Source organism: Globicephala melas, chromosome 20 (genome assembly GCF_963455315.2).
Source record: "Globicephala melas chromosome 20, mGloMel1.2, whole genome shotgun sequence".
NCBI lineage: Eukaryota > Metazoa > Chordata > Mammalia > Artiodactyla > Delphinidae > Globicephala > Globicephala melas.
This window is the reverse complement of record NC_083333.1, coordinates 9,530,047-9,552,623: the sequence shown is the minus strand read 5'-3', so window position 1 is coordinate 9,552,623 and position 22,577 is coordinate 9,530,047. Positions and strand designations below refer to the sequence as shown.

Sequence of the window (22,577 nt, the reverse complement as noted above, 5' to 3'; positions counted from 1 at the left end):
CACCCCTCCAGGCGGTCACAAAGCACCGAGTGTGGCTGTGGTTTTAATGGAGAAAATACTCCAGCTTTTTAAAAAACTTTTTATTGAAATGCAATATACCTCCAGAAAAGTGCACGTGTCACAAATTACAGCTGGATGCACTTTCACAATCAGGAACCCACGCAACCGACCTCAGATTGATAAACAACATCACCAAGCATCCCAGAAGCCCTCTCTGCCTCCTCCTGACCTGTAATGGCAGGAACTAGGCTCACCTGTTCTTGTACTTTATACAGATGGAAGCAAATAGGATGTGCTCTTTCGTCCCTGGCTTCTTTCAGTCGTCGTGTCTTTGTAAGATCCATCTATATCATTGCATACAGTTGTAGACCCCTCATTCTCACCGTTGCAGAGTATTGCACTGTGTAACTACAGTCATGCTATTGATAATGGGTGTGTGAGCTTTCCAATTTGGGGCTGTTCCAGCTAGTGCAGCTATGAACATTCTAGTACATGTCTGTTGGGTACATGCCTAGGAGAGGAACTTCTGGAGACTCGACACTTAAGTGTTGTTGAAGGAACCCGCAGAGAAGATGTGAAGCTACAGGAGAGAAGGGGGTCACTGAGTGAGGTCCCTGGGGAAGCAGGAGGTAGGAAGTGGGGGAGAGGTCGGGGCCAGAACCAGAGGCAGGGAATAGGCTTTTCCATTGGAGTGGGGTGGAAGGTGGGTTTGTAGTTGGGGGTGGATATAGAGGGCTTCTGGTGTTGGCTTTGATATGTGAAGTGGGAGGACAGATGGTCCGCTGAGAGCACAGCGGAGGGTTTGGGGTTTGAGGCGCTCATAGCAGAGCGTGGTCAGCAGAGAGATGACTGGAGAACAGATGAGACTGCAGCACTCTTTGGAGTTCTATGATCTTCCCACAGAACTCCTTGAAGTGAAACCCAGAATGAAAGAATATGGAAACACCTGGTTTCCAGGCTGCAGCTCCCCAAGAGCCCTATGGCGCCACCTGCTGGATAAGCGCCGCATGACGTGCCCAGGGAGGTAGGTACCTTCACCACCCAAGTTGCTCCCCCACCCAGACCCCTGGAGTGGCCTCAGGCTGAGCCTTGACCCAAGCCAGAGACCAGAAACCCCCATACCAGAAACTAGTCACATGCTGAGCCCCGATCCAAGCCAATGTACTGCAGTTCTCACTCAAGCTTCCCGTCCCTAGATTAGAGCCTTAACAGGCCCGGGATCCAAAGGCGGCACCCCTAAAAGGAGCGGCCTGCGGGTGCCCTGGGTCTCGGGGGCTATGGCCCTAGGACTGGGCTTCTCCTTCCTCTGACGGGGTCGCCTGCCACAGGAGCTCCTCGGGCCCTGTGCCCTGGTGGGGCAGGGTCACTCACAGCCTCCCTGGCCCCGTGCCCTGCCCACCACCCTTCCCCAAGGGTGCCTCCACCTCCTCCCCACCGGCTCAGGCTCGGGCAGAGCCTCCAAAGACTCAGCCTGGACGGCGGGCAGGCACCATGGGCCATGGAACCCATAGCAGGGCCTGTGATCTACCAGAAGCTGCTGGTCTGAGGAGGAAGAGGGTGAGATATCAGAGCAGCTCGTTCCACATCCCTCGGGGCCCCAGGACTCCTCTGGGTGAGTCAGGGAGAGGTCTGGGCACCCAGCAACTCAGGACTGAGGCTGGCAAGTGTCTCCCTCTGGAGCCCCTAAGGAGCGCCAGACAACCCCGTGCTTGGCCAGCTCTAGGAAACTTCTGGTTGAGTGGCGGGACCCCCGGCTGCAGCCCCAGGCCTGGCCAATCCAAGGTCTGTGCTTCTGAAGGGACATTTGTATCAAGTCGGCCCTGCCGGCTGCTCTGCCAAAGGCTCCCAGCTCCCACCCGCTGGTGCACGAGGCACCTGCTGGGCAGGGTGGTCCTGGCTACACCTGGCCGGGCCCTGTTCCTCAGGCGTGCCAAGCCCCCTTCAGGCGTCCCTCCAGACCAGCTGGACCCACCCCTCCAACCTCCTCTCCAGAGACTATTTCCCCCAAGCTCTTTCCCATCTCTGTGTCTCCAGACATGCTGTGACTTCTGCCAGGAGGCCCTTTCTCCTTGGCAAACTTATACTCCTCCTTGCAAGCAAGACCAAACCTTTTGGGAATTGTTTGCTGGGTTCTTGGGTGTCTGCCTGCCTGGTCCTGGCTCGGGACATCCCTCTCTGCAGGAACAAGGCTGGCAGTCTGCCCGGGGCCTGGGCCCAGCTGGTGGCTGCCCTGCTGCTGGTGGCCATTGGCTTCTCCCTGGCCGTGAGGCAACTCTGCAGAGCTGTGCCTCTCCAGGAACCTTGGGCTCTGGGGCCCCTCCAGCCAGTGGGCGCTCCCACAGGCCTGGCGTGTACCACCGCGGCAGCATCATCAGCCCTACAGGTCAGTGCTAGGAGCAGCTCGGGGGAGGGGAGGGCCGGGGTCACGGGGCCCAGTCCCAAGACAGCCCCTTTCTTGCTGCAGCCACGTGCTCCCACCTGGGTCGAGAGCTGTCTGTTGCTGGGGGCAACGTCGTGGATGCTGGACTCGGAGCAGCTCTGTGTCTGGCGGTGGTGCATCCTCATGCCACAGGGCTAGGTCAGTGACCCACGACCCCAACCCTGGGCATGATCAGTAAGTTGGAACTCAGGCAGTCAGTGGCCCCTGGCCTTCAAGGCTGGCTGGTGAGCAGGACGTAGGACTGGGGCAGTAGCCCCAACTCTAGGCTGTGACCCTTGATCCCAGATCAGTATGACCTTGACCCCAGGCCTGGTTATTGATGCCTGTCTCCAGGCCTAGTCAGTAACCACTAACCCCAGGCTAAGTCAGTGACCCTTCACCTGGGACTACTGAGTGCCCCTGACACCAGTCAGTGCCCCGGACCCCTGTGTGACCCCTTTGTCTCCTCCCAGGCACCGTGTTCTGGGGCCTCTTCCATAGTAGCTCCTCAGGCAACTCAACCGCCCTGACGTCAGACCCCGGCCTGGGGCTGCCCTCGGCTCTGCCTGCCCTGCATTTGCTACACAGGCTTTGGCCGCCTGCCCTCGCCACACCTGCTGGTAGGCCCCACCATGCTGGCTCAAGAGGGCTTTCTGGTAGACGCAGCCCAGGGCACAAAGGGCCTCTGTCCCCTACTTTGCCACACTGATGGGACTCCCCTGGGCCCCGAGCCACCAACCCCAAACTGGCAGCTGTGCTCCACCGGGCTGCACTTGCTCCCACCCCAGACCTTGCCAGGGACGCTCTACTGAGTCTGCGGGCTGGAGGGCCCCTCAGCTAGGCCCATGCCCACCTTGGAGCCAGCACTGCAGCTACCTGTGCCCCAGGGCATCCTGTTCACCACCCCCAGCCCCTCAGCTGGCCTGGAACTACTGGAGGCAGCTCTACAGTCCGGGGGGCGCAGCCCTGCCCAGCACCCCTACAAGCTGCCGTCAGCCCCGGGAGCAGTGTCCTGGCCACCGTGGACAGCAGCGGCTCTGTGCTCCTTACCTCCTCGCTCAACAGTTCCTTCAGCTCTGGACGCCTGTCCCCAAGTGCCGGGGTTCTACTCAGCAAGCTGGTGGCCAAGTCTGCAAACAGTGCCTGGGCCTGTCCCCTCATCCTTCTTGACAGCTCAGATGACACAGGCCGACGTGTTGGGGCTCATGCCTTCAGGGACCCCTGCAGCTGCCAGAGTCATGACTCACTCACTGCTCAGCCACTTGGCTGGGCCCCAAACCCAGGCCTAGCAAGGACCAACAGAGAGCCCCGGAGCTTGTGGCCAAGGGACCCTGCTTCAGGTGTCAGCCCACGCAGAGCATGCCCATGTCTCCAGTGTCCCCAGTGGCTGCTGCTCCTTTCAGGGGTTTTAAGGTGGGGCGGTGCCTGGCAGGGGTGGGTGGGAGTAGGGGGTCTCAAGCCTGGAGGCCAGGGCAGAGCGGGCCCAGCACCAATGGAGTACATGCAGAGTGTGCACCAATCCTGTGCCCACTGCTGGCTTAGGCCCTCAACTTCTGGCCTGATCAGTCGCCTGGACTTGAGTTTTTTCAGCTAAGGAACCTGAGGACAATGAGGAAGGAACACCAGGGCCTGGGGGACGGCCCTGAGTTCAGATCCAGCTCCGGGAAGGACAGGTGGAAAAAAGCCACGCCCCTCCCTAAGCTCTGGGCCTCCGGGCAGGGCAGGCAGATCCTGGCGCACTGCTGGCCTCCCTGTGCTCCCCTTCAGGCCACACTCCACTGATCTCCCTCATCTGGGCTGGAAACAAAGATCAAGCCTCCTGGACGCCACGTGCCATTCCTACTTCTTGGTTACTTTCACATCAGCCTTTTAGGCACCTGGTGTCTGGGCTTCGCCCATGGACAACACAGGAGACCCCTACCCAGGGACACAGAGCCGGGCTGCTGTCTTTCTGCTCACCTCTGGGGCACCACATGTACAAGGTAAACCACTTATTCTCACTTTCTGAAACAGCAGAGCAAGGAAGTGGTTGAGAGGATGAGTAGTTGGGTGTCTCGGGCTACAAAAGGGGCTGGAGCTGGCCAGCACTTGGCCCTCACCTCCCCGCTTCCCAGAGCGCCAGGGTCTCTGAACGACGATCCTCCAGAGACAGGTTCTCAAGCTAAGCAACAGGCGTGGCCAGTAGCACTCCTCAGCCGCCCTGTAAGAGGTATCTCTGATTTAAAGAACTCAACCCCACCACCTCCCCCTTACTGCTCCCCACAACGAAGAAAACTCTTCCCCCAGCTCAAGTGACACCACAGCCTACCCGCTGATGTTAGCCCCAAACCTAACATCCCTCTCTTTTTCCATCACCCACTACCAGCTCTAAATTAGCTGGAATTTTCTCACATTACCTTGGTCTGATCCAACTGGTCTTCCTGCTTCTATTCTGCTCTCCTACAATCCGTCCTCCACACAGCAGGATAATCTATTAAAAGTGTAAGTAAGATCAAGCCTTGTCCCTGCGTAAAATCCTCCAGTGATTCCCCATCACAATCAGAATAAAATTGAAACTCCTGATCTCCCTGAGAACAGAAGAGCCAGGCCGCCCCGCCCCCAGCCGACCCACTTCAGTGCGCATGCGCCGCGACCCGACCTGGAAGAGGCAGTCTTCAGAGCCCACGTGTTCGACAAGCATGGCGGAGACGGAGAGTACGGACGTTGCTGAGCCTCCGGCTCCGGAAGAGGCCCCGAAGAGTGGCGCCCGGCCTGCCGACCGTCATGGCCTGCTCAAGCACAGCCGCGAGTTTTTGGATTTCTTCTGGGACATTGCGAAGCCGCAGCAGGAGACGCGGCTTGAGGCCACGGAGAAGTTGCTGGAGTATCTGCGCGCAAGGCCAGAGGTATGGTGGCGGGACCTGGGACGGGGCTGTATAGATCCCGGCAAAGATGTAGCGGCGGGCCCCAGGAGTTGGGCCCGGGGTTATGTGGTCGCGAACGTGGAGGCCCAGGTGAGCGCGCGCCGAGGAAAAGGGATGAGCGGGTGCCGGACGGTTCTTTTCACCGCCCCACCTGGGGATGTGCTTGGTTCCTCAGGGATCATCCGAGCTGAAGTACTCCCTGAAGCGCCTAATCACTGGGCTCGGGGTCGGACGAGAAACAGCCCGGCCTTGCTACAGTCTGGCCCTGGCGCAGGTGAGGTGGTGCTTCCTGGAATGGGTTCAGCCTTGCTGATCAAAACGGTGGGGGAGTGAGAAGGGCAGATGTCCCAGCTGTAGGAGAAGTGGCAGCTGAGAAATTGATGGGGTGGCATCCGAGTTGATGGGAGGTGTCCCCACGTGGACGCGGAGAAAACTGCATGAGCACGGCCTGTGTGCAGAGAAGCCTAGGCAGGTGCAGTGGAAGGTTGAGTTCGCTTTGGGGTACATGGGTTGACTCAGCCTCTGAGGTACATTTACTGGGGATAGTAAGCTTTGGGGTGAGTTCTCTTACCTCTGCAGGGTTCGGGGCCCTCTTCTCCCAAGGGGCACTTCAGCTAATTATAGGCTATCTCTAAGGAGTCTGAACAGATGGAAGGGCTGTAGAGACCTGGTCCTTGAGGGTCTGCCTGGGGGGAGCTCAGAGCAGGCTGTGGGGACGGAGTGTTTGGGAATCGCAGTCGAGCAATCTAGCGGCCCAAGGAGGTACTTTCTGAACCCCAGCTGGGCATGGGGTAGGGAGGCAAGATTCAGTTCCATTCACAGCTGTGTTCTATCAGCACTGCTCAGAGGCGGGTAGGCAGTTTCGGAGGCATCCTTGGGGTGGGAGCGGGGGTCCACGGCCTCTGGGCAGAAGTTGAAGGGGAGAAGTGGGAGATGGAGGCCTTTGGGATGTGGCTGGGCCGCTCCCCCAGAACCCCTCCTTTCCTCCTGGCAGCTGTTACAGGCTTTTGAAGACATCCCCTTGTGCAGCATCCTGCAGCAGATACAAGAGAAATATGACCTGCAGAAGGTTAAGAAGGTGACAGTTAGTGGCCCCGGGGAGGTCAGCGGCCCCAGGCTTGGGGAACACTTGGATCCTTCTCACCAGTGCCTGGAATCCTTTTCTAGGGGATGGTGAGACCTGCTCTCTTTGGAAACCTGTTTGGGGTGCTAGCCCTCTTTCAGTCAGGCAGGCTGGTGAAGGTAAGGGTTTGGGGGGTATGTGGACTGGCTTGGAGTGGTGGGGGGAGAGGGGCATGCCCTGCTCACACCCTCTCTGCCTCTGGGGGTACCAGGACTCGGAGGCACTGATGCAGGCGGTGAAGCTGCTGCAAGTCCTGGGCCAGCACTACAGCCACTTGCAGGAGCAGCCCCAGAAGGCCCTGGTGGACATCCTCTCGCAGGTACGGGGCCTGGGGTAACGTTGCCTGTTGTAGAGGAAAATGGAGACGACGCGAGTTTACGCGTGGAAACACAGCACTGTCCCGCGGAAATGTGTGTGGTACTTGACGTTTTGTAGTAACTACATTTAAAAAGTGAGAAAGAAATAGGTGTGGTTTACTAGACTAAATAAAACATGTTACTGTGTCTAAAGTATTAATGTGCGGTCAGTACAAAAAAACTGTAGAGGTAGTTTACGTTCTTTTAAGTTTCCAAAATCCAGCGTGTTGAACACTCACAGTGTATTTCCATTCAGATTAGCACATCCTAAGTGCGTGGTGTGCACATGTGGCCAGTGGCATCCATATTGGATGGTGCCGTTTTAGAACAGTGCCTGGCATGTGCCCGGTGGGTTCAACGTGTTTGCCATTGATTTGGGCAGAGCTGGCCCCTCAGGGGCCCCCACTGCCCTATGTGGGAAATGGAGGTGGGCTAGTACCTAGAATCCTTTGCTGCTGAGGAAAAGGCAGGGACCGGGACATCCCAGGCCAAGGCTTTGCACAGCCCTGGCCACAGAGCCAGAAGGACCTTCACGTGGGGCATGTTGTATAAGAAATGGGCTAGTTCTGCAGAACCCAGGAGAGGAATAATTAAAAGGGTGGTCCAGGGCCAATTAGCATCAGTGGGGTGCTTGTTTAAACCCAGCTTCAGGGACTTGAGAACTTGAGCTTTCTAAGGAACACGCTCTGATGCCTGGCAAGGTGGACTGTGGCTGTCCCTCCTTGGGCTGGCAGGTGGAACAGGGCCCAAAGGACTCGCCCCATGGGGAGAGACAAAGGGTGCTATGAGGGAGGCCCCCATCCCTCAACCCATGTCCCCACGCCAGGTCCCAGAGGCCATGTTGCAGGAGGTCCTGCCAAAAGTCCTCAAGCCTGACTTGAATTCAGTACTTGGTTCCCCTGAGCACCTGGAGCTCTTCCTCTTGGCCCAGCAGAAGGTGCCCAAGAAGCTGGAGAAGCTGATGGGACCGGTCAACCTGTTCTCAGATGAGAGCATCCCCAGGTGTGAGGGAGGCGGGGAGATGGGCTCTCTGGGCTGCCTCTCCATCCACGGGTTTGCGCCATGGCCTGGGGTCGGGTGTCCATGTGGCCCCAGGCCCCTGGCCCTGTCTGTTTAGGGAGTGCCCCCTGAGTCCCCTCCGCCTTCCTCTGCAGGCTGGTGACTGTGCTGAAGATGGCGGCCACCTCTGTGAAGAAGGAACGCAAGCTGCCTGCCGTGGCTTTGGACCTGCTCCGCCTGGCGCTCCAGGAAGACAGCTTCCCACGGTTCTGGAAGGAAGTTGTGGAACAAGGGCTCCTGAAGAAGCAGTTCTGGCCGGCCAGGTGCGTGAGTGCTTGACCTCTCTCCATCCCTTCTCCCAGGTTTGTTAAGCAGGGATGGGCCAGGGGTCCGAGGGCTCTGACCAGGCTCTGTCCTGCGCCCCCTTAGCTACCTGTGTTTCCGCCTGCTGGGCGCGGCCCTGCCCCTGCTGTCGAAGGAGCAGCTGCAGCTGGTGATGCAGGGGGACCTGATCCGCCATTATGGGGAGCACATGGTCACTGCTAAGGTAGGTGCTGCCCCCTGTGGCCCAGCCCTGCCAGAAAGGGCCAGGCGACTGGGCTGCTTCCTGCTAAGAAGTTGGGGTGGGGGGGGCCGCCTCCGGGGTCAGCTGGCTTCCGGAAGAGAGGGTTGCTCTCCTCTCCATGTCAGTGGTCCTGCCTGGGATGAGCAAGCACAGCTGCTGTTGGGAGGGACCTGGGACCTGGGACCTGGGTGTCCCTTCTCTCTGTGTAGAGTGAGCTACCTGAGGGCCGACCCCCCCCCCCGGCAACCCCTGCCTCTGTATCTATATACCCCTCCCCCTGCCTCTATAGCTGTATACCCCTCCCCCTGCCTCTATAGCTGTATACCCCTCCCCCTGCCTCTATAGCTGTATACCCCTCCCCCGCCTCTATATACCCCACCAGCAGTCTGTCCAGACCTCCCTCCACCCCCAGCTAGTGCTACAGTGAGAACAGCCATCATCACCGATGCCGTTTTGAGCAGTCTGTGCACCCCACACTAAGCTAAGTGCGCCACAGGAGAACCAGCTGGTGGTTAAGAGCACGGAATCCCGGACCTGGGTCGGCCAGGTCCCCTCCTGACTCCACCGCAGCTGTGTGACCTTCCGCAGTTTGCTTCCTTTCTCTGTGCCTGCTTCTGCTTGCCCGTGAGATGAGAGGAGCAGGACCCTCCTCGGTTATTGTGAGGATAACCAGGCTAACATTGTCCACAGGCGCTTAAAGCAGTGCCCGGTTCACAGGAAGTGCTGCTGGGTTTGTTAGTAGCTCGTTTCATCTTTACAACCAGCTTTGGAGAGCTGCTGTTCCTCTCTTCTGGGTGAAGGACAGGCTTAGAAAGGACAGAGCAGTGGTTAAGTGCACGGACTGGGGGCCAGACTGACTGGAGCTGGATCCCAGCTGCACCACGTGGAGCCCCGTGACCCTCAGAAGTTACTTGCAAGCTTTTTTGTGCCTCGTTTTCTTCATCTGCAGAACAGAGGGGCCCAGGGCAAAGGGTTGTTACAAAGATTAAACTCTGGGGCGCCTGGGCAACCCAGCTGGTACAAGGGAGGGGCTTCCTGGGCCTCAGTATAGCCTGTTGTGGAAGAAGCTGGGGCGCTGTTGGATCCCTCCTGGCTGGTGACCCCGGTGCTGTGCCCACCTCTCGCAGCTCCCGAGCCAGTTCAAGTTTGCTCCAGAGATGAATGAGTACGTGGGGGCCTTCCTGAAGGGCTGCCAGGACGACCCCGAGCGGCAGCTGGCCCTGGTGGTGGGCTTCACGTCCGTCACCAACCAGGGCCTCCCCGTCGTGCCCACCTTCTGGCGGGTCACGCAGTTCCTGAGTCTCCCCGCCCTCAAGGGCTACGTGGCTTGGCTGCGGGACATGTTTCTCCAGCCCAACCTGGACTCCTTGGTGGACTTCAGCACCAACAACCAGAAGAAAGCCCAGGACGCTTTGTTCCACGGGTGAGTGGGCCTGGTGGGGAGGGGCCTCCTGGCCCTAAAGGCCTGGACCCTCCCTCGCATGGTACCGTGGTTCCCCAAGCGGGGAGAGGTGGGGAAGATCTAAGCCTTCACTCTTTCTTTTTTGTATATAATATATATATATTTACTTATTTTTGGCTGTGTTGGGTCTTCGTTGCTGCGCATGGGCTTTCTCTAGTTGTGGTGAGCAGGGGCTACTTTTTGTTGATGTGCGCAGGCTTCTCATGGCGGTGGCTTCTCTTTTTGTGGAGCACGGGCTCTAGGCGTGTGGGCTTCAGTAGTTATGGCACGTAGGCTCAGTAGCTGTGGCTCGTGGGCTCTAGAGCACAGGCTCAGTAGTTGTGGTGCACGGGCTTGGTTGCTCTGCAGCATGTGGGATCTTCCTGGACCAGGGATCGAACCCGTGTCCCCTGTGTTGGCAGGCGGATTCTTAACCGCTGCACTGCTAGGGAAGCCCCTGAGCCTTCGCTGTTAAAGGCCTCGGTTTTCTCATACGTGGCCCCGTGCTGGTGATAAGGGCGTTGGGGGAATCTTTATTGGTTTTCCTGTCTCCAAGACGGGGCAAGGGGGCACTGTTTTCACCACCTCTAAACGGCTTCCGGACTTGCCTCCTGCCCACAGGCCCGAGCGAGCCGTGTTCCGGCTACGGAAGTGGCTCATCTTCCGCCTGGTCAGCATCGTGGACAACCTGCACGCGGAGAAGGAGGAGACCCTGATTGAGGAGGTGGCCAGGTATCGTCACGAGATGGGCTTGAACCCCACCTCCCCACGGGTGCAGCGGCCTCTTGTCTGATCCTGGTTTGGGTCCCCCTGGAGCCAGGAGCCTGGGGGTCACGTTGTCCCTGCCCCTTAGGCAGGAGGAGATTTAGGGGAACTCCTTGGGGGAACCCTCGGAAGGGGGACCGTAGAGGCTTGGGCTGGCTCCACCCTCCCCAGACGCCTTTGCGCGTCGGCAGTTTTGGGGGGTCCTCGCCTCTGTATCTGCCAGGCGCCCCTCCCACCCTCCCTGCAGCCCCAAGAGAGGCAGAAGCGGTGGTGCCCTGGCCGAGGCCACACAGCCTCACATCTTGGTTGTGAGGGAGGGATGCTGGTCCTCTCCCTAGTCCGGCCTGGGCTCTGTTCTGCTGGGGATCCAGACCTGAGAAATGGCCGTTCTCTCATCGTTGCCACCTGGCACCAGGCCCTCGGTGAGGGCCCGAGGATGGGCTGGTCAGAATGGTGGCACTGACTGAGGGTAACACAGGTTATTCTCCCTCTCTCTCTCCCTCCCTCTCTCCCTCCCCAGGTTTTGTTTTTTCCACTCATTCTTCGAGACAAAGAAGCCCATGTCCCAGATCCCTGAGACCGAGCAGCACTTCTCTCACCCCCTGGACAGCCGGACCCGGGAGGTGGTGGGCAGTGCCTTCTTCAGGTGGGTGCTGGGCAGCCTGGGAGAGGTCTGAGGGTGGGCGAGCGGGCAGGAAGGTGGCCTCGGGGCGCTGCTCCCTCCAGTTTGAAGCTGCGGCCCGGTGAGTTCCAGTGGGTCACAGTGTGGGGCTGGGGGGGTGTGGCCTTGTTCACCAGCCCAGCCTGTGACCCTGACCCCGCCCCTACCAGCCTGCTGCAGACTCTGAGCACGCAGTTCCGGCAGGCGCCGGGGCAGACGCAGGACGGGCAGCCCTGGACCTACCACCTGGTGCGGTTCGCAGACCTGCTGTTGAGCCACAGCCGCAACGTGGTTCCCCTGGTGGCCTTCACCACGCAGCAGCGCCAGGCCTGGGACCGGTGAGAGGGTGCAGTTGCCACAGCATGGGCGGGACACTCTGGGGCACTGACGCTGGCCACAGTGCCTGAGGGTGTGCCCGTCTCACCCAGGACTCTGAAGACTCTGAAAGAACTGGAGGCCCAGTCCTCAGAGGCCAAGGCCACTGCCTTCCAGCACCTGCTACTCCTGGTGGGCATACACCTCTTCAAGGTATGGCGGCCTGGAAGGGAAGGGGTTACAGACCTGGGGTCCGCGGTGGCCAGGAGAGGCCCTGGAGTGTTGAAGTTGGCAGGTTTCCTAGGCTGACTGCTGCGGGCTGGAATTACAGCCCAAGGACAAAATCACTGCATCCACTTACTGGGCCCCAGCTACATCCTGAGCTTCCCCAGGCAGTGTCCTTTGTTTGTAATGCCCACAGTTTTGAGGCAGCCGCATCTTCTTTTTGACAGGTGGGGTAACAGACTTAGGTAAAGTAACTTACCCCAGGCCATACAGCTGTTGTCTAGGATTCAAACATAGGGATCTGACTCCACTATCCCACAGGGCCTCCCAAAACTGCCTTACTGACCAGAGGTGATGGATGTAAAGAAGAGGGGCTCTGGCTCTGGGCATACCAGTCACCGATGGGGGCAGTTCTTCTGTCTGTCAGTGGTCAATTAGAAGCGGGGTCCTGACTTTTCTGTCTGACTCTCGCACTTCCAGAACCCATAGTAGTGGGTTGAGGGTAGCGTGTTTCTGTCTGGTGCTCCCCACGTGGGATTCTGTGCCCTGTCACTATATTCCTCACATGGTCACTCATACTCTTTCTCGTGACAGGTCCTCTAGAACCAGCTTTGTCTCTTTTTCTATTCTTTCCAGCAAGAAACTTTGACCACGTTTGGAGTTTAGTGCCGGCAGCTCTTTTGAGCCTCGTGGTTTCTTCCCGGCTCTGAACCCTGGTTTCTCTGAAGGTTTTCCTCTTGCGTTGTGTGGGCTGGCTCTTGTGGGGCTGCTTCAGGTCTTGAGCAGTCTGAGACGGGACTCCCTTCTGGGAGTTTTTGCTTCCAGGTCTTGGGCACTCAACCCAGCTCGTACATGAGCTGTGTGGATAACGATCGGTCTCGATGCCCCTTCCAGTGCTTGGCACTGGGCCTCTGAGGGGCCTACCCAGACCCTGGGACCTCCGAGCTTGACTTGGGTAAAAGGTACCCAGCCACAGCCAGGAAGCTGGAGGCAAAGATGGCCAGGGCTTGGGCCCTGTTCTGGCCTTCGCTCCACCACCCCTGCCCCCAACACTGACGCTGCCCTGCTGCATTATGGGGGGAAGTCTGCCTTTTTGGTACCGACAGTCACACAGGTTATTTTCAACTCACCGGTCGGTGGCTGGAGTCTGGGCTTATTCCCCTATCAAGATGGGTTTAAATTTGTTAAGAGCAATGATTTTCAGGTCTTTCTCTGTAGCAATGTCGAGCCTGGTGTGAGAGGAGAAATCTAGAACTGCAAATCAGGAGGCTGGGACCTGCTGGTGCCCTGTGATCCTGACCAGGCCAGCCTTGTCAGGCTCTCCACTGCTCTGGCAGCGGTGGGCAGGTTGGGCTTCACGGTCTCTGAGGGCGCTCAGACCCCGTGCCTGCGTGTTACGTGTAAAAGGTCGTCAGCTCTTGGGCTGCCCCTGGGGTCTGGCTGGGGTCCTCTGCTCTGGGTTGTGAGGGTGACTGGCCAGGGCAGTCGGGAGTCTTCTAGGCCTCAGATGCCAGCTCCTCCCACTTGGCCACCCCCTTTCCTGGCTCAGCAAAGGCTGGGAATGGGGCCTGGCTCCTGATTTCTGTCCTGTCCTGCACAGTCCCCCACAGAGAGCTGTGACCTCCTGGGCGACATCCAGACCTGCATCAAAAAGAGCCTGGGGGAGAAGCCCCGTCGGACCCGTTCCAAGGCCACCAGTGGGTCATCGTCCCGGGGGGGTGGGGGGGCAGGCAATAGGGACCCAGCATGGGGCGCTGGTGCCCTGCCCAGACTCAGCCCTTTCCCTGCTCGCAGACCCGCAGGAGCCGCCGTGGGTGGAGGTGCTGCTGGAGATCCTGCTGGCCCTCTTGGCCCAGCCCAGCCACCTGATGCGTCAGGTGGCCCGAAGTGTGTTCAGCCACATCTGCTCCCACCTGACTCCACGTGCCCTGCAGCTCATCCTGGATGTAAGTTGGGGCCTTTGGGGAAATGGGTCCCGGGATGGGGCTCTCCCAAGTGCTGAGCTGCACTAGGGCTGCCTCGTTGCCACCTTGTCCTGACTGTAACCTGCAGGGTGGTCGGGGGCCTCCTTCAGAGTCTCCTGCTGTGCACCCTGACCCTGGGTTTGCCAAGAGCTGACGGGGTTTATCAAGGAGGCACTGGAGGGAGTGGCTTTCTCTCCTGGGCTCCATCTTCCTCCCTGAAATGGGGACCTTTGGCCGAGACCGGACGGCCATGGTCAGGGAAGGCAGTTGAGAGGGCCCAGGGGTCTGAGGTGGGTGAAGGGGCCGGGCCAACAGGTGCGTCAGCCATCTGGGAATCCCGGCAGGTGCTAAACCCCGAGGAGAGCCAGAATGAGGACGACAACGTGGTGGTTACAGACGCCTCTGAGCGGCAGTTGCTGGGGGACGCGGAGGTTCGTGCCAGCGAGGGGGGGGGCGGGGGGGGCGGGCGGACACGCGGTGAGTGGTGGAGAGGCATGACGCGCGGCCCACCCGCAGGACGAGAGCTCGGACGACGGCGAGGACAAGGGCAATGAAGACTCGGAGAGCGACGAGGAGGAGAGCAATGACGAGGAGAGCGACGAGGAGGAGCGGGACGGGGACGTGGACCAGGGCTTCCGGGAGCAGCTGCGGGCGGTGCTGCAGGCAGGGAAGGCGCTGGTGAGCAGGAGTCGGGCTGGGGGCCCTGCGTTCGTGTGCGTCTCCTGCACGAGGCCAGGCCGCTCACGGGGCCTCTGTTCCTCAGGGCGGAGCTGACGGCGAGGACGACGACGAGCTGGGGGATGAGGCCATGATGGCCCTGGACAAGAACTTGGCCAGCCTCTTTGCCGAGCAGAAGCTGCGCATCCAGGCCCGGAGGGACGAGAAGAACAAGCTCCAGAAGGAGAAGGCACTGCGGCGGGGCTTCCAGATCAGGGTGAGCCCGCGAGGCGGCCCACCCCCACCCTCCGTCCAGCCTCCCTCTGCTCCCGTCCCCACACCTGGCTGAGCCCACCCTTCCCGGCTACAGGTCCTGGACCTGATCGAGGTGCTGGTGACCAAGCAGCCCGAGAACCCCCTGGTCCTGGAGGTGCTCGAGCCGCTGCTGCACGTCATCCGGCGCAGCATGCGCACCAGCAGCACGAAGCAGGAGCAGGACCTGCTGCACAAGACGGCCCGCATCTTCATGTGAGCGCGGGCGGGCCCCGGGGGCCGGGCCTCTGGGGTTCCCTGGGTAGGAGCGGGGAGCGCCGGGGGCCCGCATCATTCGGGAAGTCCCACTCAGCTCTGCCCCGCCCGTGTGTTCTGCAGCCCTTAGCACGGGGCCCCCAGTCCCATCCCTGCCCTCGGGGTCACTGAGGCTGGGAAACCCGACAGGGCGTCCAGCGGCGACATTCTGGGCCTGTGGCAGGGGCTGGATGGGAGACGGTAGGGGCACCTAACCCAGGCTTGAGGTGCCAAGGAAGGCCCCCTGGGAGAAGTTTAGGCAGTGCAGGGAGCTCCTCAGGCCCAGAGGCCACAGGCGGGGCAGAAGGGCGTGTCCACACGTGTCACACGGAGGCGAGAGGCCTCGTGGCCCGGCCCTCGCAGTACTGGGAGCCTTGGAGGCATTTGCAGCCAGGAGGCGGGCGAGTGGGCGGTGCTAGAGCAGGGAGCCCAGCAAGAGAGTCGGCGCAGCGTGGCAGGTGGAGCCCTCCCTGTCTTCTAGAGGGCAGAGGAGGTGGTGGAGACAGAGGCCTAAGGACTTGAGGTGCCGAGTGCATAGCACAGAGCAGGTGGGGCGGGGCAGTGGACAGCGCAGTCCCCGCTCACGCCCCCTGCAGGCCCAGGTCCCACGTGCTCATCTAGTTCTCCCTCCCACTCTGCCCAGGCCCGAAGGGTACTGAGCGCGCAGGCCCTGGTTTGTGTCTTACAAAGAGCCTGGAAGCCACCATCCCCCGGGGGGCGGGTGTAGATGGGGCTGTGGCCAGGTCGGGGTGTTGGCCCGTGGTGGAGCCTCACCCAGGGAGCTGGTTTCCCTCCGGCTTCTCCTCAGGGCCCATCTGCATGTGGTCCCGGGCCTGCCCCTGCACCCTTGGTCAGACCCCTTTCTTTAGGTGTTTGTTTCCTGCCAAGCCCCGGCGTCCCTACCCTGGGGCTTGGCCCTGCCGTGGGGCGGGGTGGGGGGGTAACATCGTGACCACCCCCACCCCGCTCTCCCCCGCCAGGCACCACCTGTGCCGCTCCCGGCATTACTGCCGCAACGTGGGCGACCGCGTGGAGACTCTGTACGCCCAGCTGGAGCGGCTGGTGCAGCAGGCCGGTCGCCAGGCTGACTCCTCTGTCTGCCTCTACTACTTCAACGCCTCCCTCTACCTGCTCCGGGTCCTAAAGGGCAACACTGTGGGCAAGTCCACCTGCAAGGCCCAGAAGAAGGAGAAAGCTGCCACTGACGCCGGCACCCAGCCCCAGGGCCCAGAGGTGAGCAGGCACTGGCCCGGGAAGGCTCAGCCTGGAAAGTCCAAGCCGGTGGGAGCCAGTCCCAGGAGGCGGCGGGACCATCTGCCCATTTCACAGATGGGAAGTTGAGGCTGAGCCTTCCCCGGGACCCAGCTTTCAGCCTTCTGAAGGCAGCCCAGGCTCTGCTCCCATGCCAGGGCCCCCTCTCCCTGGCATCACACCAGCTCTCTCTCACACGGTGCAGGCTGCCAGCTGCTTGGATTTGGGCCTCGTGACCCCGATCTACTCATCGGCACTGAGCTCCTTCCTGACCAAGCGCAGCAGCCCGCTCACGGCTCCCATGTTCCTCAGCCTCTTCTCCCGGCACCCGGTGAGTTGTAGTGCCAGGCCGCCCCCTTGGGCCCCTGCTCGGCCCAGTCCTCACAGCCTAGCTCACAGCCCATCACTCCCTCCACAGATGCTCTGTAAGAACCTGCTCCCCATCGTGGTCGAGCACGTGGCAAGCCACACGCGGCCCCGCCATCAGGTAAGGGGCTTCCCAGATCCCAGCTGAGGGCCTGTCTGAATTGCCCGCTCGACTCCTGGCTGGCTCGTTAGCTATTTGTGAGGCCTGGGAATGCTGCCCTGGGCGGGCCAGAGGGTGGGCCCTGCCCCTCCGACCTGGCCAGCCCCGCCCCCACTGTAGGCCCAGAGCAGCTGGGGGTGGGGGGCCCTTCCTGTGTGGCCCGAGCCCACCAGCTCCTCAGAGACCGTGCTCTGACCTGCGCAGAGGAAGCCCCGGGCTGATGGGTGTAGGCCTGGGGGCGGGGGTGGGACGAGGGGGCTGGTGACACAGGAGGAGGACGCACTGAGTGAGTGGAGGGCCAGGAACCCTGTCCGGCTGACTGACAGCCCTGGCTGCCCCCCAGGCCTCGGTTCTCCCACCTGCCTGAGAAGAAGGGGCAGGGGCAGGTGAGGGCCCAGCCCAGAGCTTCTGTGGCGACAGCGCCTCCCGCGTGGCCTATTCTAGTGCCCAGCAGGCTCCTGGAGCTCGTGGGGTCCCCCTGCGGTTCCCTCAGCCCTGGCCCAGCGTGCCGAGGCTCCTGGTCACCCCATTCTCCACCCCCCCCACCCCCCAGGCCCAGGCCTGCCTGCTGCTCCAGAAGACCCTACCCACGCGGGAGCTGAGGCTGTGCTTTAAGGACCCCGAGTGGGAGCAGCTGCTGGACCAGATCCTGGCGAAGGTCACCGAGGTAACAGCCACGGGGCTCCGCTCCCCCGCCCACTGGCAGTGGTGCTCTGGGAACCAAGGGGCAAGGGTTGCTGGACCCTGCGTCTGGGGGTGGGTTGGGGGTCCCCCCAAGGAGGCATTTCTCTCCTCGGCGCCCCAATCTCTTCGTGTGGGCAACAGCAAGGCTTTGGGCAGCTCTCTGGAGGGGCTCAGCCTGGCTGCCTTCTCCTTAGACCCTGCGGACGCTGGGTGAGGCCGAGACCAAGTCAGGGCGCCAGAAGGAGCTGTCTTCCTTGGAGCTGCTCAACGTTCTCTTCAGGAACATCCATCATGAGGTGAGCCTGGGCGCAGGAGGGAGGGCACCACGCAGGCAGGGTAGGCAGTCTGAGCAGAGGTGAGGGGGCAGGTGGGGAGACAAGTGGGGAAGGTTCTGGACGCTAGGCTCAGGAATCTGGGCTTTGTGTGAGGGGCGAGGGTGCCACAGCCAGTGCCTGGCCGGGGTGGGGTGAGCCAGGGGCTGTCCCTCTGCTCCAGTAAGAAAACCGAGAAGGGGCTGGGAGGGCTGGCGACCACGGGAGGACGCGGCTGTGAGCGCGGGGCACGGGTTTCTGGGCCTTCGGAGGCGGGCCGGGCGGGTGGAGCGTGAGATGCTCAAGGGGCCGCTGTGGGCAAGGCTCTGGTTCCTCCAGTCTGGCCCAGAGGAAGAGGTTTGGGGGTTCTTAGCGGAGACACTTGATCAAAGCCCAGGTGTGGGATAAGCTTCCAAGAGGGGGCTGCAGGGAGCAGACAGGGCCAGGGCCTTGCAGAGCGGCAAGCGGACCTGAGAAGCCACGCTCAGAGGGGTAGTAAAAAGCCAGGAGAGAGAGGTGTTCTGGAAGCCAGTGGATTTGAAAAACAACCCATTCAGTATGTGACGGGGAGGGGGAGATAGGAGGAAAGGCATTGGCAACCCTAAGGTCACTGCATGGGGCACCCCGGAGGTGGGTGGGCCTTATGGGCTGTGGGAAGAGAACAGAACATGGCACCTGGGGCTCTTTTTTCCTTGCAACGCGAGAGAGACTAGGGATGTACAGGCAGGATTGGCTGAGGGTCCAGAAGGGGGGTGGGCTCACAGAGTGGCTCTCACTGGGCAAGGGTGGGAGGACAGGGGCCAGGAGCCAGGGAGAGGCAGGCCATGCCTCATGTCACCACTGCAGCCACAGCCTTCCTGCCCCTTTGCAGAAGCTGACGATGGACCTGACCGCTGTCCTGGGCGTGCTGCAGAGCCAACAGCCGAGGCTGCAGCAGGGGCTACAGCAGGGGGCGCACTCGGCCGGCTCCAGCCGCCTCTATGATCTCTACTGGCAGGCCATGAAGTTCCTCGGAGTCCAGTACGTTCGGGGAGAGGGGGCCCCCACCTTGGGAGGGGCTGGGAAGACCCTCACGTTGCACACGTCCTGGTGTCTGCACCGCAGTGTGGGAGCTTTGGGCAGCTTGGGGACCACGGACGCGGAGGTCAACCCTGCCCTCACCACATACTTCTTTCCTTTGCTCACTTCCTCCCAGGCGTCCCAAGTCAGAGAAGAAGGATGCCAAGGAAGTCCCTAAGGCCACGCCGAGCCCTATTAGCATGAAGCGGAAGAAAAAGGGGTTCTTGCCAGAGACCAAGAAGCGTAAGAAACGCAAGTCCGAGGACGCCACGCAGGAGGAGGCGGCCAAGCCCGCAGCCGCCGGTGGGGACCAGCCCCCCAGCACTGGCAAGAGGAAGAGGAAGATCAAGCGCAAGGGCCCAGCCCAGTCCCAGGCGCAGGGGCTGCCTGCCTCCAAGAGTCCGACCCCAGAGCCCCCTGCCACGAGCCCCAGCAGCCCCGCCAAGACCCCAAAGCCGCAGAAGAAAAATCGGAAGCTGTCCCAGGTGAGCAGAGCCACCCCCGTGTCTCCTGAGTCCCCCAAGGAGCCTGCTGCCAAAAAGCGTCAGAAGAATCTGCCCCAAAAGGGGGTTTCAGGCAAGTCGCCGCAGTCCGCGCTGCCTCGGAGAAAGGCCAGGTTGTCTTTGGCCAGCAGGAGCCCCAGCCTCCTCCAGAGCGGGGTCAAGAAGAAGGGGCAGCTGAGGAAGGCGAAAAAGCTGTGAGTGTCCCCATCCGCCCTAGAGACTCCTATTTTTTCACCGCAATTTTAATACATAAGCCACCGTCTGAGATTCTGCCTTCCGCGCCGGGGGTGGGAGGTCTGCTGCCAGCCTGCTGGCAGGTCCTGCCCCAGCAGGCGTGGCCTCAGAGACCCCAGCCCTGGGCTAGGCCCTGCCGCTGCTCTCAGGCACACAGCACGCTTGGGACCTTGGCTCCCCAAGCGGTGTGGGCCAGGCCCAGGGCTCTGGTATCTGGCGGGTGGGGTACAAGTGTGACCATGCCTCGTACCCCCCAGGCTGCTTTCCTGCGGGAGCCACTGGGGCGTGACTTAAATATCTTTATTTCTTCATTTACAAGAGGAATATATTTGGCTTCTCTCTTAAGACTCTGAGATTCACAATCAGCAGCTCTAAAAAATAAAGGAGCAGTTTGGCTTCCGGAAGGAAGAGGAAGCAACACTTGGACCTGGTTCTTGTACAACAAGAAAACATTGCTGGGGCCCCAGTCGAGGCCAGGCTGGTCTTTGGGGGAAGCCCACCCCTGGGTTAGCCCCCCCACCAGGGTGCCCCAGAGCTTGGTGGGGAGGGGGGCTACACCAACTTCCCCACCATTGAAGCCACGCCAGCCCTTCAACTGTGGGCAGAGAGCACTAAGCTGGCTGGCTCTTAGGGTCTCCTGCTGGCCACACGGGGCCACCGAGACCAGAACCACCTTGATTCCAGCAGAGGTACCGGGAGGGAGTGTGTGACGCAGAGGGGATGTGATGAGCTCCACGGGGGAAGCTGGGGGGCTGGCGCCCCAGCGTGTGGCTCTGAGGGCGGGGGGGTCTGGAAAGGGCTGCATTTGAAAGCAGCTGCTGTTTGCGTGGAGGTGGCTCTGGGTGTTGGCCTGTCCCGATGTGCCTCCGCTCCCACCACGCTCGGCCCTGGGCCAGGAAGCTTAGTGGAGGGCTGCTTCCTCTGACGGCCAGAGCTCTGGCTGCTGCCCCACAGATTCTGGGAATTGTCCCCTGGGCGCTGCCCCTGGAAAGGGCCCAGCCTGCGGGCCAGAGTCAGTTCCTGGCTTCTGGGGGGTGGGGGTGCTATGGTGGATCCAAGGAGCCCTGTAGGCATGGGGAACCCCCAAAGGTCTCAAGCCTGGGGCACAGGTGGGGTGTAGCTGCCACCAGGGCCTTCACTCCCGGTAATGCCAGCTCCCTGTCAGGATGGTCCCCCACCTGGGAGATCTCCGAGCTGACAGCCAGCCCAAGGCAGCAGAGACAGATGTCCTCCAGAGCGACCAGCAACTTGGGTGCCCGGCTCTGCCAGGTTGGGTCCAACGTCCACAAGGTCAGAGGCCCAGCTGACAGGCTGCAGTCCTCACGCCCCAGGCGCTTCAGGGAGCCTCAGAGCCGGAAGTGCCGCCCTGAGGCTTGGGCCACCCCTTCTCTGTGCAGTCCAGGGGGTGTCGTGTCTTCAAAGCTGCAGATGACGCCTTGCCCAGCAAGCTGTGCGGGAAAGTCCAGCCCCCCGGCCCCAGAGTCTGGGGAGGGCAGAGACTGCCCCAGGATCACATAAGCTGGGGACAGGCCGGCCTCTCCCCACATACCCACAGTGGGCTGTCGTCTTCCTGGGGCCCAGGGCCCCTGCAGCCCAGACCCAGGCCTGGGGGTCTGTCCCAGCGCATGGCTCCAGCACACACAGCCTTCCAGGTTAGCTGAGGACACAGCTTCTTGGAGCCAAGGCCACTCAGCAGTCCCAGAGCAGAGCCGGTGGGCACCCAGCTGTGGGTCACATGGAAAGCTTCGGGACAGCCCTACGGGGCCAGGGCGTCGGGGGACACCTCCCAGACTAGGTAGGAGCCAGGGTTCTTCATTATCCCAGTAGCACCTGGAGGGAGGGGGTCAGAGGTCAGGTGCGGAGCCCATTCCAGAGCTTCCCTCTTTCACCATCCTCCCTATGGGGGAGAAACAGGCCTTTCTCGGGGCTCTGGTAGCATGAAGGGCGTGGGTCTACTGGAGCCAAGGCGTGGGGCAGTGACCTTGGATTTCGCACTGCCGGGAAGCTGCAGCCCCCAGAGGCCAGGCCCAGAGGAAGGTCCAAGGAGGAGTCAGGCCCTGGCACCTCTAGGAGGATTCGGGAGGACAGAGTCCAGAACCGAGCAGGGAGTTCCTGGCCAGTCCCCACCCTGACCTATGCCCCCAGCCCTTCTGAGGAAGGAAGGGGGAGCTGCCCCCCTCCCATGGGTCCACTGGTCAACTCGGGCAACATTTCATCAGGAAGAGAACCAAACCCAGGGTTGGGATGTGCTCAGGCAGGAGTGACGCAGGAGCTGCTCCTGCTTCCAGAACACCCTTCCACGGTGAGCTGCGTGCTCCCCCTCCACTAACCCTGCCTCTGCCCTCCTGCAAGGAGTCTCACCCCCAGCCCCCCGGACCCACACTCACTGCCTCAGACTTTCACAGATGCACACGGCATCACCAGCTGGTTCACCCTGGGGGAGAGACGGGCGGGGGTCAAGGTGGCAGATCAGCGGGGGCCTGGCCCGGGCACTGCTCTGGCGCATCGCATCGCGGGGGCCGGCGGACCGGATGTGCTGGGCAGGGACCTCGTCAGCCCCAGGGGGAGGTGGGAGAGCCCAGGAGTGGGGAGAGGAGAGAGGGAGGGAGAGAGAGAGAGAAAGAGGAGTAAAGAGAGGAGAAAGAAGTCAGAAAATGAGAGAGAAAAGCAGGGCCAGACCCCCAATTCTGAAAACCATTCATTCCAGGGAAAAACCCACCTAGAACCACCACAAACGCCCCGGGGCCACCCTGGGCCCCCTCTTGTGCTGGAGGCAGCATCGGGGAGGCGTGGAGGCGGGGACCTTGTCAGCCAGCTGACCCCCCCCCCCGCTCCAAGCCCACCCTCACCCCCGCACTCACTGCTGCTCAGCCTTGGCGCGGTCGCTGAGGAAGAAGAGCGCGGTGGCCAGGAAGAACATGCCACCCAGGACCACGACGAAGGGGCAGAGCATGAGGGCGTAGCCCAGGCTCAGGAACTCCCAGAGCGGGGAGTCCTTGGTGCTCTGGCGGATCAGGTCGGAGATCTGTGGGATGGGGGTGCATGTTAG

The 22,577-nt window shown here is 61.3% G+C and overlaps 4 protein-coding genes across 6 annotated transcripts in view; 3 read left to right on the top strand and 1 right to left on the bottom strand.

The window, feature by feature from the left end:
• The window catches only part of TEKT1 (tektin 1), a 29,313-nt gene extending 28,298 nt beyond the window's left edge, over positions 1-1,015 (top strand). The window contains exon 9 of the mRNA XM_030861700.2: positions 904-1,015. The gene's annotated coding sequence lies outside the window, so the exon portion shown is untranslated. The remainder of the gene's footprint in view (positions 1-903) is intronic.
• A 479-nt stretch (positions 1,016-1,494) lies between these two features.
• On the top strand, positions 1,495-3,831 carry GGT6 (gamma-glutamyltransferase 6). The gene is given in 11 exon segments (XM_030861710.2): positions 1,495-1,536; positions 1,538-1,612; positions 2,182-2,276; positions 2,279-2,383; positions 2,465-2,578; positions 2,893-3,007; positions 3,009-3,145; positions 3,148-3,235; positions 3,237-3,376; positions 3,379-3,604; positions 3,606-3,831. Coding segments are annotated over 11 exon segments (1,359 nt in total). The 5' UTR covers positions 1,495-1,498.
• Positions 3,832-5,032: 1,201 nt separating this feature from the next.
• On the top strand, positions 5,033-19,946 carry MYBBP1A (MYB binding protein 1a). Its single transcript, XM_030861702.3, has 26 exons — positions 5,033-5,304; positions 5,498-5,596; positions 6,317-6,400; positions 6,490-6,564; positions 6,657-6,764; positions 7,628-7,803; positions 7,956-8,123; positions 8,230-8,347; positions 9,493-9,788; positions 10,428-10,538; positions 11,092-11,217; positions 11,403-11,570; positions 11,661-11,760; positions 13,373-13,469; positions 13,567-13,718; positions 14,081-14,167; positions 14,253-14,414; positions 14,500-14,670; positions 14,764-14,921; positions 15,941-16,193; positions 16,417-16,542; positions 16,630-16,698; positions 17,291-17,404; positions 17,616-17,717; positions 18,604-18,752; positions 18,928-19,946. Exons 1-26 carry the CDS (start codon positions 5,041-5,043, stop codon positions 19,490-19,492), a joined length of 4,098 nt encoding a protein of 1,365 aa, XP_030717562.2. The 5' UTR covers positions 5,033-5,040; the 3' UTR covers positions 19,493-19,946.
• Positions 19,812-22,577, bottom strand: part of SPNS2 (SPNS lysolipid transporter 2, sphingosine-1-phosphate) — a 35,212-nt gene continuing 32,446 nt past the window's right edge. Inside the window, exons 11-13 of one of the 3 annotated variants that reach the window (XM_060291113.1) lie at positions 22,390-22,553; positions 21,916-22,086; positions 19,812-21,358 (exon numbers count right to left, since the gene is read on the bottom strand). In XM_060291113.1, the coding sequence (XP_060147096.1) occupies positions 20,875-21,358; positions 21,916-22,086; positions 22,390-22,553 (819 nt within the window). In that variant the 3' untranslated portion in view covers positions 19,812-20,874. The remainder of the gene's footprint in view (positions 21,359-21,915; positions 22,087-22,389; positions 22,554-22,577) is intronic. The other 2 variants (XM_030861703.2, XR_009560479.1) reach the window with 2 other exon arrangements.

What these genes read in the sequence shown, in the direction of transcription:
- MYBBP1A (XM_030861702.3), top strand. Translation starts at nt 5,041, where the DNA reads ATGCGCCGCGACCCGACCTGGAAGAGGCAGTCTTCAGAGCCCACGTGT. An exon ending in CCCTGCAGCTCATCCTGGAT is followed by an intron (nt 13,719 to 14,080) that starts GTAAGTTGGGGC and finishes GAATCCCGGCAG; the next exon opens with GTGCTAAACCCCGAGGAGAG. An exon ending in TCCTGGCGAAGGTCACCGAG is followed by an intron (nt 17,405 to 17,615) that starts GTAACAGCCACG and finishes CCTTCTCCTTAG; the next exon opens with ACCCTGCGGACGCTGGGTGA.